Below are 14619 nucleotides of genomic sequence, written 5' to 3'. Positions count from 1 at the left end.
ATTCTGTAGCGACTGTATTCGTTTTTACAGTCTCGGTCTACCCAAAGCAGCCCCGTCACGCCTGGCTGGCACAACGGCTTGTGTTTTTAGTGAAAACGCCACACACGCGGGGACCGACCCTTGCTATGACTGTCGCCCCCGGCCTACAAGGGAGAGTCTGACTGCGTACATCTTGGACAACATCTGCCTGTGAAAACGAGCCTAAAGGTTCCAGCTGAGGGGAGGCCTCCCGGGCCATCTAGCCCGCTTGATTGCTGGGAGCCAATTGGAAAAAACCTCAAAATCCCAAAAGAATCTGGCCATGGCTGGGCAGCTTCTTCTGTAACGCCACAGCTCTCGGTGTGAAGATGAGAGCCTTGCTGGACCTGCAGAAGGAAATAAGGCGGCCCTCTCAGCCGGCAGCTCGCATGAGAACAGAGCCTTCCAGGTGGACGCCAGAGGTTATCTGGACGACTTCACAAATTCTCGTATAAAAGGTTGAATATCTAGACACGAGATTGCCGGCTGTCCACGTGTGCACTGATCCGTTCATCTCGTTCCAATTCATCTTCGGGATCCTTATTCATTTCAACTGGCTAAATTTCGGTTTTAGACTTGACGAAACAGAATACTATGGGGAGCAAACAACCCAGAGGCAGAAGCGGATTGCGTAACGTTCAACTGAATTGAGGCAAGCAAATAAAATAAAAAAAAAAAACCTGCCAAGAAGAAACAACCTTTAAAACGGTCGGAAATTCTGGTTGTGTTGCCAGGAAGGAATCACAAAGGGGTTATGGTTATCCAACCAGTAACTGCAACCCATCCATTATCACACGTTGGTCCACTCTTGGTAAGGAGTCGTGGCAACCGGAAGGAAAGTGATGCTTATCGCCCCGTACAGGACCCGGCTGACTAACAACCGCAACTAACAGTACATGAAATGCGATCTAGGACACAAATAAACTGAGAAATGTTTGACCATTAGCACTGAAATATTAGATTTCCCCACCCCAAAAGCACCCCATCACCTTATAACTGCAAAGGTGCTTCTCGAATCTATTTTTTCTGGAGTGAAGAGCTGCCGATCCTCAGATGCGATGGAGCTTGGCAGTCTGGGAGTGAGGTTAGAAAAGGGAAAAGAGGATGCGCCAGCAGTGTAAGAGCTATCTGGGTCTTTGAGCAGTTTCTGTGCTGCTCTCAGTTCTCAAGCTGCTGCTGCTGCTGCTGCTGCTGCTACTGATGACGGACTTCTCTTTTCATGATCTATGCTAATTAAAACAGAAGTATACTGTATGTCAGATGCTTCCTGCTACTGATAAACGGAACATTCTAGCTTCTCGATGTTTTCTTCTTCGTACCAAAGAGCCAGCTCATCTTCACACACTACAGCAAGCAAACCAGGTGTTGTGAAAAACAATTAAAAGCTAAAGGACAAGGGGAAAAGGGAACATTTCGGACAAGAAAGGAAAACAATGGTAACCGCAGATATAAGGTGCCCTCTTTAAGATACACAAATTGAAACAAGATCCAAAAGAGGAGTGAGGTGAAGCATTAAAACTTCAAAATGACGCACTCCAAAGAAAAACCACAAAGCAGGCCTGCACTGCAGCGTTACAAATATGCCGCAGCTGAGAACAGAAGCCCGCAGCCCACCGTTGAACGCCCACACTTTGAGGACGCTTCGAGAGACATCTTCCGAACACACAGCCTAGATACTGGCCAGCACTGATCGAGAGCAGATCCCAGAGAGGAAGTCTCAAGCCTCGAGTTCACATGTGTACTAGCGCACAATTCACTCGGGGATGAAACAGACCTCTGGTCATTCCCCAAACAGAGGCTCTACTTGAATTGAGAAGCAGGCTCTTAACACGAAACACACCAGGAAGTCCCCAGTGCAGAAAGCCGATGACGCGCCTTGAGAGACCAGAACGCACAGTCTGGTGGGTGTCAGACCCTGGGTTTCCGAAATTGAGTTTCCAGAAGCATTTGGAACATCTGGACTACAAATTATCCGTCAAGGACCAAGCTTCCCTTCACCCCTTCTTGTTCAGTTTAAGAACTTAGGAATGCAAAGATCAGGCAAATTAATCTGTAAGACTCACTGGACTGGGATTCTCCAGGAATTAAGAAATGCTCCTCCCACATGTGTGGCTCTTTGGTTTATTAAACAAATAACCCCAATTTACCCATATGCTCTAACCCAGCGTGCTCATGCTTAGGGTCATGTATAAAAATACTGAACAGGACTGCTTGCCTGAACGAAGAGACCTCACTGCCAGTGGCATTTTCCTTTTCTGTTACATTCTGTTACACGTGGAAAAGCTCCCCTTTCTGGTCTCACCCTATCCAACCAGGATTGCTGTCCCTGGATATTTATTGTCTTGTGCAGACGAAGGCTTGTGCAAGGACCCAGCGCCACCACTAACGAGAAAAGCTGTACAAAAAGATCCCCTTCAATTACATCTCTCTTCTTCGCTCTGTCCCGCACTTTCACGTTACAGTAAGCTTTTGATGTTTTCGGTTCTCGAAGGCCGCGCAGGAAGCAGGTGTCTGCCTGTCTGAACCACAGCCATGCGGCTCCCCCCCCCCTCACTGGCTTCTGATCTGCCGTTCGAGACGAAGTCGCTGAGCGGGGAGGGCTCATCCTCCGCACCTGGGTCTTCCAGCATTTATCGCAATGGAGAGGATAAGTCGGCCCCTTCCAGCTTTGCAGCTAAAAAAAACCTTTCCACGCATTCGCGGCATTAATTGAGCAGAAAATTAGGATCGGCAGGAGTGAGGTCTTATTCCTTGTACTCAAGAGTGTCAATCCCGTCTATCCTGGAAGGGACTGAGTACATTTAAGCCCCCTGCTTTAACCAAATACGTAAGAACACAAATATGTATTCTATTTTCATTTATTTGGAACTCCCATACAATCTCAAAAACCTAATAACCCCATACATTCTTAGTTTCCGCTGTATAATTGCACCACAAGTCATCAAACATGCAATCTAAAATTATTTGAAGGTTCTGACTTTGGAGTTTCGACCACAATCACTCCGAGACCAAGACAATAAAAAGCCAGGTTCATCATTCAACGCTGTCATGAGAGTCGAAGTGTCTAAAAAGACCTGCACCAAGGAAGAGGCAGGTACAGTGAGACTAAATGAACCTCAAAAGGGGGACAAGCAATTCAGCTGGGAAACTCAATCAGGGAATCAGAGGCATAAAAAGACACAACAGATCATCCGCAGTCAGCTGAGATGACCAATGACAACCTTTCGCAAAGAAAACAAGCACCTTCTCTCAAACAGCATAACCGCTTTACAAACTCATTCCATCTGCAGGAAACCCGGACACGAGTCCCGGCCTGCGCCTGCTGTCACGTGCGATTTCTGTGCGTGTGCTCTGCGTGATCTTGCCCGTGTCAGGCTGGGTTACACGAGGTCCCTTCGTGTCGCCGGGATGACAGCGAGGCACAGGGGCTGTCAAAGAGCGCAACGTGGAAACTCATTCATTTCTGCCGCCAACAACAAAGGGATCTTGTGTTCAAAAATAGTCCAGCGCATGGTGTGATCGGTGGTGTCGAGGTACTGAGTTCTAGGACTGTTTTGAAATCATGGTCGTGTCTGTGTGGTGGTTTAATGTCCTTGCCTGTCTGTACGAGCTGCGCTGGCAAATTAATTTTCCGCTTGGCGGGGTTAATAAAGTGCATTGTATCCTTAAGGAAAAGCGTCCCCAACATCCCCACAAGTGCAATTCGTCAGCCTGTCTGCCCTCTCCATGAAACTGCAGTGCTGCGCTCCCATATCCAAGAATGCCCAAGGCAGAAGCGACTTCAATTCAGCTCCTAACACACTGAGGCATTGTCCTCCAAATTCCAAGATCGCTCTCCTTTCAACTTCCCCAGCCCAGCCAGGGCTGTCAGACGAACAAAGCTATTCCACTTCCATTAATTAGGAGTTAAATACCTATTAACTTCTAAAACAACCACCAAAACACGCAGACCGTTTAGTCTGACCATTCCCTGCAGAAAAACAGGAGGCCTGCGAGTCGGTTTTTAATTGAGCTGCTCAATTACCAGAATGTGCAGAACCTCCTCGCTCACATCTGAACAACTGAGCCTTGCAAGATAGAAACTTACACATATCTTTGCGACCAAGACAGTTTTATTAAATCGCTGACAAGGAGCAAAAATGGCTCGAGTTTCCATCTGATTGTTGGCGAAACAACGTTAAGCTCGTTAAAATACTATGTTGCCTAACTTATTTGTCAAGGTCCTATATTATTGTAATCGCTGCGGTAAAGAGTCCTTCATTATGTTATTGATGTTGTAGCTGCAGTATTCCAGTTTAGAAAATCTCATGTTAATAACAGTAAACAAAATAATAAGTTAGTGAAGTATGGTGCTTTGTGTCCGATTACTAAAACAAGCAATTCATCAGCTTATACTTTTTTTTTCTATTTAAGGAAACGTTCTTTTTCAGGAAACGCAGTACGTAGCCTGGAGAAATCCCAGTCAAAAGAACATAAAGAAACGCACAATCCCACATATCCAAAGGGAAAAATCCTGGACTCGGAAACACAGCAGGCCCTGCTTTGTTTAAAAAAAACCACTGGCATGCCCTGCCAGCGTGAATATTCTTAAAGTTTCCATTCGACGGGGGTAAGTAACAACAAAAAAAAAACACAAAACATCCAAAACACACGATAAAAGTTGTAACATTTCCTTCCTGTAGTCATGCCTGCAGACTGCTGTTAACTGACAGAAGACAAGTCCAGCTTTCAGCTAGAAAGCAGTGGTAAAATGATGGCAGTGAAAAGTGTGTCCTTGTGACTTTGGAAAAGAGACAAATGCTAGAATCACACCGATCGACGTGGAGATCCACAGGCAAATGATTTTGAAGGGAGCATCGTTTGTGACAGGGAGGTTTCGCAGATCTTTCTGCTCGGCTAGTGATTCTTTCACAGGCAGGGATCGCCGAGAGCTGAACGCCTCTTTCTTCAGTGAGCGGCTCAGCTGCACTTGGTCACCTCGGAGGGTTCAGATCCTGGTCCTGTGACAGGAACCCACAACGCCATGCTGCCTAACCATGGCCTGGTTTCCTTCTTCTGTGTCGCAGGTCAACACACTGCAAGGATCAGGTTAGATCCTTGTGTATATTGCCTTGTGGTGCACTGTGTGTGTGTGCGTGCGTGCGTGCACAAGCATAAGTGCTACCTATGATTCAGCTCATCTGTCACCTGCTCATGTCCTCTGCTAGTCTCAGCAGCTGTTCTAACGTCGCTTTGAGGTGGCAGGCAGGAAAATGCAGAGGGGATTTTAATGGTAAAGTATTGACAACTGCCAGGTGGTCAGAAATCAATTTGGTTTTTGACGCAACGGACAGAGAGAAGAGACAGAACTGCAACCAAGCTTGACCCAATTAAGGCAGAAGTCACACCGGGGGTCATTTCAAACCTGTTAACTCATCTGGAGTTAAGGTGCCCAGGCAGATGCGTGCAACTCAAACAGTTCGCTTTCCTGCTCCACGCTATCTGCTTTGTTCAAGAAGGCTACACCTTGCAACAGCCCAGAAGGACTAAAACTGTCACGCCGCAGGAGGCTGATCTGGTCTCCAGATAGACGTCTTGAAACACACTGTTCTTAAATATAACAGTCTTGCTGATCTGCGGTTGGTTTGAACAGAGTGCCCCTTCCTGTCACTGGTTATTAGGATCAAAAATCTAGAGAGACGCTGCTCAGCAGAGAAAACTCCTTCGCAATGTGGTGCACATTGCGCAAAGCGTGCCAGCGATCAGCACGGCTGGCCTTCATCGTGTTCCACAGTAAAAGGAGAAGACTGAGCTGGCGGCAGCGCGGAGCTCAGCTTCAGACGGACGGTCGCGGGAGGGTTGCGTGAACTGTAATCACCCAAAAGCGATACGCACATCGCGAATCAGGTTTCCCCTCACTCTCTCGGCAGCGACTTCCAGCAGTTCAGCACGGATGGAGGCAGCCATGTGTATTAAATCATTTTCTCATGGGACACCGTGATCTGACTGTGATCTGCTGGTATGAAGTCAGCGAAACAGGTTGGCAGATCTCGGTCTGCTTTTAAAAAGCGCTCGCTGCAGACCGAGTCTCGTTCCTGCCGGGGATCATTAATCTTACCGCGGAGACATCCCATGTGTGGTGACAGAAGCAATCCGCGAGTATATAAAAGGATGCCGCTCGGCTGACAGGTACAGCGCACAACTCGGATGCTTGAGAGAGATAAACTCTTCAGACTCTACCCCCAATCTCCCCCCCCCGACCTCTTCACTTTCTCTCCTCGTCTACTCAACTGCGAGAACCGACATCTTCACCGCAGCCAGAGAGAAACGTCAAGGAAGCGAGCGCAGAACACATATGCTGCGGAAGTCTTGGGACGTTTTGCAGTGCTCTGCTCCTCTCTTCGTTCACAGACATACCCCGGTGGCGACCTCCATCTGAAACCAGTTAGCCAGTCGGCGTGTGTATCTCTACCACTCCACGCAAAAGCTTCAGCTTTGCGGACGTTCAGAGAGGGACACATGCTGTTCGTGACGAGGAACACCTGACAATTTGGCTCCTCGTGTAACGTTTCCCTCCAGCTGTGGTAATCGAGTTGTTGATCGTGATCCATGTGAGCTGCCACCTGCCTCTTCTTGATACAACTTATTTTGAGTGGGAAGACACCAGTTACTATAATATCAGAAAACAGCAGTGGAGGCTCATGTCACGTCACGTCATTGGCCAAACCGCTTTATACCAAACGATGTCGCGGGAAGCCGGAGCCTATCCGGCAAGCAACGAGCGCAAGGCAGGGTACACCCTGGATGGGACGCCAGTCCATCGCAGGGCAAGTGCAAGCCAATCATACATGGGGACAATTTGGAGGCCACGGTAAAGGCCGAGGGGGGAAATTAGGCCCGGACACAGGGTTAACTCCCTACTCTTATCGAGAACGTCCACTGAGAGTCAGGACCTCGGTTTAACGTCTCATCCGAAAGACGGCGCCCACTACGGTATAGTGTCCCCCCCCACTATACCGGGGCATTAGGACCCACACAGACCACAGGGTGAGCGCCCCCTACTGGCCCCCCCCTAACACTACTTCCAGCAGCAACCATAGCTTCCCAGGAGGTCTCCCATCCAGGTACTGACCAGGCTCAACCCTGCTGAGCTTCAGTGGGGCTGCCGGTTGAGAGCTGCAGGGTGAAATGCTCATAACATACAGTACATAAATCATTTCTGACTCAAGGAGCATTATGATATGCGGCTTTTGTACAGCAGTGAATGCATACACGTCGATAAAACACGCAGGTTTATACAGAAAAGTTAAAGCTGCCGTGTGTGTGTGTGTGTCAGCTCGGTCAGCCGATCTTCACTGGCGATCCACGACACAGCAGGTGCCCAAACACAGCCTAAGAACGGAAAGAGAGAGCGACTGCGAGCAGGGGCGAGAAAGGGAAGGCGAGAGGAGGGAGAGGGAAGAAAGCGAGAGGTGGCGGGGAGACCGAGGTAGGCAGGGAGCCCGCGAGGCAGAGTGAAAGGGGGGGGGGGGAAAAAAAGAGAGAGAGAGAGCGTTTCCCGGGAAACAACCGGCGCACTGCTGCTGCTGGGCGGCACGGCACTCACAGCTGTGAGCTCCCTGCCAGGGGCCGGCCCCTGCATTCCCCCAGCGGCCTGAAACACTCCTCAAGACGTCACGGGCAGGGAAAAAAAAACCAACCTATCAGGCAACGAAGCAACCACCATGCGCGCCAGGGACACAACAAATGAGTCTTTATCTGTTTATTCCTGCATTTTTTAATCAAAACATTTCTACCACTCCAGCGGTTCCATTTGCATTTTATTTGTTTGCTTGGGGTGGGGGGGGAAGGGAAAGCAGCCTATCAGTATTTGCCAGTGGTACGTTGGCCACTACTGCCTTCTAAAATCTACCTTCCCTGTTCCGCCTGAATCAACGCCAGGTCTCTGCGGCGGACTCGGAGGCAAAAGGTGTTAAGAGCAGAGGAAGTCTCTTTTCTTTACTGGACTCACATTGGCAAAGGTAGCTCAGGGTGGTATCGAGAGCAGGGAGATGTAGTTTTCTTTGTGCCGCAGATGCAGGGCTCTCTGTGCTGTAACGTTATGTTTTCCCTGTTAATTTAACTCATAACCACTAAGCTGTAAGGACCGAGATGGCTAGGAGCCCAAATGTATTGGAGGAGTAAAAATAAACATACATCTTTCCAGCACTACATCATTATAGGCCTGTACCATGCTGTCAGTTGGCCCACATATGGAGAAGAGGATCATTTTGCCAGAGTTCAAACGCTGACATGCAGGTTATGACGACTCAGCGCAATTCGGTCTCGGACATCGCCCTCGCAGCCATGAAAACAGCATGTTGGCAGACCAGCGCCCAGCAGGCCAACGCAGGCATCCCAAAGCAGATGGCTTGGCTGCTTTTGGAGAACGTGGGAGGGACTGCAGCCCATGTAAAGCTCCTTCTTCAGACTGCTGCCTCCACACAGGTCTACAAAACACCAGCACTGCTCCACGAGTCAGGCTTGTCTCCTCTGGCCCTCGAGCTATCAAACTTCCAACAATAACAGCCGTGACCGAATCACCTGTGCGCGCACACAGACTGGCCATCACGCTCCAGTTCTCTTCCACATGATCTCAAGACCAAGAAGCACTGGCTGTGCAGGCAGAGGACTAGCCTTCCACACACAAAGCACTGGCACTGACCGACTGAGGCGAGCAGGTTCACAGCACACACTCTTGAAGCCAAATCCTTTCCGACAATTCCAACAGACTTGGAAACCCCTCCTATCACCCGGTTGTCCTGCTGCCCCCTCGCCGACATGCCACCCTATCTCGATACAAGAGGAACAGGAGGCAAAGGCGATGAGGAAGCACACCGGCACACTCCTGTCCACGTCCTGTCCACAATACGGCCCACAATATCGCCGGAAAACCGACGTCTCTCGCTCTCTTTCCAAGAACCAGCGAAGCTCTTCCAAGTATCCCTCCTCCCACGGTGCGAGTTTCAACTCGGGCTAGAATTCCGGCCGCACAAACACGAGAATTTGAAGACTAGCAAGATAAAGACGACAACAGCTGAAAGTGCCTAGTTTGTTCGGTTTCTAAAGGGCTCGTTCTCACTGCTTCACCACTGTAATTGCAGATGCTTTTCCAAACAAGTAAAAAAGCACATTAAAAAAAAACTGAAAATAAATTACTATTATTTTTACAGAATAGGCTAGGTATGTGACATTAAAATCGGAATTAAATCCCGGCCAACGATTCTCTGCTATTCACTGACGTTTTGGCAGAAATGCCTGCCAGCACAAAGGCCTTTCTTTTTCTGCAGAAAAAAAAACTGAACCGCGTCCGAGAGGAGGCTGTTTAACTCATCCGAAGGTCTTCTAACTCCGCAGTCAGACGTTTGGAAACTCCACAACCGTCCAACTGTTCAGAAAGAAAAACTAAAATTGATTCCTAAATCAAAGGGCCATTCTTTTGTTCTAAACAAACAAATTCCCCATGACCACCGCAGAATTTTAAGCAGCGGTTTTCTCACTAAAAATAAAAACTATATCAAAAACCTGTATGTGACTGTGGAACTAAGCAAGAATGCAGATATTAACTGGGTTCAGTGCCTGCTGTTGTCAGTTCAAGCTATCAGACAACAACTTCAGTCCCTGCTGGAACACAAGAGGGGGTGTTATTTGGCACAGCACGGACTCTGTGAAAACACAGCCAAATGTGCTCTTCTGAAAGAATCACACACCTCACCTCGTACACACATTTGTATTCCAATATTTTTAGGGATTTCCTTTTGGCTCTCATGCTATTTGTATTTATAATTCCATACTCCTCTCAGACGAAAGTCCCCAGAGGGTGGGAGTAGACTCGGAATGACTATTTTGACAGTTTAACGTTTAAAAGTGGGATTCTTTACAAGAACGTTGCGTTTGCCAGAGGTTTCTATCTCTGGGGGGGACAGTTTCCTAGACCACACTGATGATAATACATGCCCAAAACTGTGAAGATCCCTCAGCACAGAAGCTGTTCCCAGATGTTCCGGAATCGACTCCTAATTTCGATAGGAAAGGCCTGAGAAACACAGAGTGAGCACTATGCTACACTTTTGCACACTGCATCTGGAGGTGAGATAACTGGGGAAATGCAGAAGCACTGGAGCAAAAACCCAGATTTTCTTCTTTGACAATGTTGTCGACCCATGTCTATCATCAATACAGGTCTTAGAAGTGCAGACCTATTTAAAAAATCTGATAAAGTCTTTCCAGAGACTCTTCAGCTGAAATCAAATTAGCCTTTCTATAATACCACTGGAGCAAAAAAAAGAAGCCAATTGCTTGGTGCTAATTAATCTGAAGGGTTTAGTAGTTAACCTGTCAGTAAGCATTTTGCTTTTTCAACTTCATGTCCAGCTGCACTCGAAGGCAGACCAGCCCCAGGAAATAAAACCCGAAATCTCATCTGCATTACTATCGGCGTCAATGAACTGACAAAGTTGAATACAGGATGTGGACTATGGACAGGTAAAATATCACTCCACAGTGCCCACAATCTTGCCTCCATGGTCACCAGCTACCAAGATCCACCAAAAAATTGAACTGTATTTTTATCATCCCAAAGAACCTTGTGTGTATGAGGGGATGAGCAGCACCCACCTGGGTGACATGCAGCAGCCCCACTATGCAGCATATCAGGTGAAGAGGTGAGAAAGGACAATCAAGCCCACTCTGGAAATCAGCAGAGTTAGCCAGATGAATGCCCCTAATCTTCCTACCACTTCCATGGGATGCTCAGTGATCAAGGAGTCTGGAACTTGTTTTAACCTCTCCTCTACAGGACTGCACCTCGTATTGTAGCCAGGTGTCATTGGTCAACACATTTGGGGCAGAGGTCTGCAAATTCCAGTCCAGAGGGAACAGAGTCACCTACTGGTGCACAGAAACACATGCACACACACTGGCCTGTATGAGTCACATAGACACATACCAAGAAACGACTAACCTTACCAGGGCCCCAGGCCTTCTGCTTTAGTTCCTATAAAATCCCTTCATTTGCATCGTATGTTTGCATGAAACTTGCCTCCTAGCTCCCGCTGGCATACCTGAGCTTCTTCAACAGGGGCAACAGGCCCCTGTTGAGAATGGGAAAGCGAATGGGAAAAGCCAAGCTTGGATGCAACTGCCTGCCCAAAATATTGGGACACAGAGTGGGAGTCCATTAGACCAAACTTTCGGATCACTGGTGATAATTCAAATGTATGGAGATCCAGGAAAGAAGTCTACCAATGGGACCAAAACATAAAAATAATCACCAAAGCCGTAATATTACGTGTGATACACATTTACCGGAACAGCAGAGCAAAGAAACTCTCTGGACGATCTGCCATTTTACTCCCCAGCCACACGGTCAAGTTCCAAAGTAGCCAACCAGCCAGAGATTGTCAAGGGCACTAGGGTAGAGCAAAAAGAGTCACAGGACCAGGCGGAGGTCACAGAACCCAAAAAGATGAAATGAGAGGGCATGAGGAAAGACGTACACAAACGGATTTCGACAGAAAGGGTCTGGCATCTGTCACAACTGAACAATAAGGCCATTTAAAAAAAGAGATATGAAACACGAACAAGGACAGTTCTCGTTCCCATTTTCAAAACTCCGGCAGACACTTCCAAGTACTTCCGCTTTCACGACTGACCCCACACACAGAACTGCAGAGTGAACCCCGCCCGCAGAGAGACAGGTCCCCTCCACATTTAGATATTTCCTTCAACCTACTTTCTTTTGGAAAGGAGGTGGGGGGGGGAGGGGGTGAAACAGCCTTTCATTTTCGATGTGGCCCTCACTTATCTAATTCACAATGGTCCTTCTTGCAAAACGACAAGTTTAACAAGAACTTTGTGCAACTACGGACTTGTACAAAGAACTTTTCCCGTCTTGGATTTGGTCCAGTTCCAGGAGCACATTCACGTGAAAGGCTCAGGAGAGGACCCTCACAACCAGGTCTTAATAAAGAACGTGATCTCTGCACACGACAGTAACAGCTTCACTGGGTAAGACAGAAACCGTCCGTTTCCAGTTCAACGGAAACAGCAAATTTAGAATGCAGCACACAACCTTGACAGATTGTGAGAATACCTGCAACTACACATCCAAATATCTCAATATTCAAATGGAGTTTCTGCAAATGCCACTTCTAATTGTGCTAATCACAGTAGGCCTCCCAACACCTTGAATAAGAGGAGGGGAGACATCTAGCAAAGTACCATACAAGGACCCCCCATTTCACAACAAAGCAGAATCAATTTGACGATTTTCTTGAACCTTTAAGATTCTTTTTCATACACAAAAGAAAAATGGCACTGCTGGGCCTCCTGAGTGGATCAACCAGCAGAGAGCTTGCCAGACAGCAGGCTTGAGTTGTGCTCAAGTTGTGGGCTTGAGCACAACTGTCTGACCGGAGACTCCCAGCCCCCTGTGGTCCCCCAGGCGCGTGAAAAAGAGTCTCCTCCTCTCCGCGCTTCACTGAACCGCCGGTAAATGGTTAACATGTGTGATGTGTCAAAAACCAAGCCGCTGTGAGGATCCTGACTCACTTCCTCATCTCCCCCCCTGCACGTACACAGCGAAGCTGGAAGCCCAGACGCGACACATCACACCAACGAGACAATGTGGGGAAGCAATTGAAAAGGCAAACAAAATGTTAGAATGCATAGGTATAGGCAAAAAATTTAAATAAAGGGATGTTAAAATTACTCAATGCACTAGTCAGGCCTAGTGACCACATTATAGAGAACACAGTGCTGCTCGGGAATCTGTGCAGATAAAGGCAGCCAGATACGTTCTGAGGCTTAAAGGCATGTCCTACGCTGACGGGCTGAAGGAACCGAGCCTTTTCAGATATTTAACATCCTCCAGGGCGTTGACAAGCCAACAGAAGAGGGAAACAGAGGGCACAAGGGGAAACGCATTCAAAACCAGGAGGCATTTCTTTACCCGCAGAGTTGCGGGAGTCTGAAACTTCCCGGCCACGCTGTTGATTCAGAGACTCTCTCAAGAACGGCTGGCTGAGATCCGTGGATCAGTCAAGCACCTAAATACCAACCGGGACACCTGGGCTGAATGCCCTCCTCCGGTCTGGGCCTAGGAAATGTTTCCCCCCTTCGTAGGCCCTAAACACTAGCAACTAATGAAAACGAGCTGAAGCAACAGGCTTGCGATCGACTGTAGGTGCTCCAAATCAATAATCATACACTATCTAGCGGCTGTTCTAGAAACTAGAAGTATCGAAGTGATGGTCGCTCGACTCGCTCCATCAATCACGTGGTTTAGCATTCGAACAGTTTTACGTGCATCATGTCAGTCGTTGACCCCTCTTTCTGCACATTTCGGAGTGAAAGTGCCCTGGGCCTACGAACCCCAAAATCCGGCCCTGCTTCCAAGTCAGGTGGGCACAGCAAACCCTACGGCTATTCTGCATCGAATCAGAAATGACATGATGTGCTAATTACAGCATGATCTTTTTAACGGAGGCCATAAACTCTGTGGAGTGTCCGTGAAAGCCAAGAAAAAACAACAACAACAACAATAATGATAGCGCTTTTCTGGACACTCCACTCAAAGGGCTTTACAGGTAATGGGGACTCCCCTCCACCACCACCTGTGTATAGCCCCCATCTGGATGATGTGTCGGCAGCCATAGTGTGCCAGTACGCTCACCACACACCAGCTATCAGAGGGGAGGAGAACAGAGCGATGAGGCAATTCCTGGGGATTATTAGGAGGCCATGATTGGTGAAGGCCAGGGTTAAATGGCCCCAACGCAACTCCACCTCTAGCTATGAAACCCAAGCCTGCGCCGAACCACATCCTCAACCCCATCCCTACCCTTCCTCCTTGGAGACCGAGTGCACCGGCGTTCCCGTTATCCGGACCCTCCAGAAGCAGGCGTCCGCACCCCCCCACTCACCTGGGCTGCGAGTTCTCCTCGTACATCCTCTCCTTGCCCTCCTTGAACAGGCTGATGGTCTGCTTGGTCTTCTTGGTGAGGTTCTCCATGAAGACACGGAAGTACTCGTTCTCGCCCAGCGTCTCCATCTTGCCCTCGTAGCGGGAGAGGATGGTGCGCAGGTGCTGGTAGGTGTCCGGGAGGAGGTCCAGGATGTAGGGCGGGCTGTTTTTCAGCGCCAGCTTCGGGTTCTGGCACAGCCGCACCACCTGGGAGAACAGAGATGGGCCAATGAATAATAATAATTGCTTACACTTATATAGCGCTTTTCTGGACACTCCACTCAAAGCACTTTACAGGTAATGGCGGTCCCCTCCACCACCACCAGTGTGCAGCCCCACCTGGATGATGCGACAGCAGCCATAGTGCGCCAATACGCTCACCACACATCAGCTATCAGTGGGGAGGAGAGCAGAGTAATGAAGCCAATTTAAGATGGGGATTATTAAGAGGCCATGATTGGTAAAGGGCAATGGGAAATTTGGCCAGCACACCACGGTAACACCCCTACTACTTTTGAGAAACACCCTGGGATTTTTAATGACCGCAGAAGGTCAGGACCTCGATTTTACGTCGCATCCGAAGGACGGCGCTTTTTCCGTGGCTATACTAGGGCACT

At 48.5% G+C, this 14619-nt stretch overlaps 1 protein-coding gene across 2 annotated transcripts in view; it reads right to left on the bottom strand.

Annotated features, from left to right (window-relative positions):
- cbl (Cbl proto-oncogene) overlaps window positions 1–14619 on the bottom strand; it is a 52942-nt gene that overhangs the window by 24863 nt on the left and 13460 nt on the right. For both annotated transcript variants that reach the window (XM_088939745.1, XM_088939746.1), the window contains exon 2: window positions 13962–14209. In XM_088939745.1, coding sequence (XP_088795871.1) covers window positions 13962–14209 — 248 coding nt within the window. The remainder of the gene's footprint in view (window positions 1–13961; window positions 14210–14619) is intronic.

Source organism: Atractosteus spatula, chromosome 22 (assembly GCF_055471065.1).
Source record: "Atractosteus spatula isolate fAtrSpa1 chromosome 22, fAtrSpa1.hap1, whole genome shotgun sequence".
NCBI lineage: Eukaryota > Metazoa > Chordata > Actinopteri > Semionotiformes > Lepisosteidae > Atractosteus > Atractosteus spatula.
The sequence above is the reverse complement of the archived record's forward strand: the minus strand, read 5'-3'. Positions and strand labels throughout refer to the sequence as shown.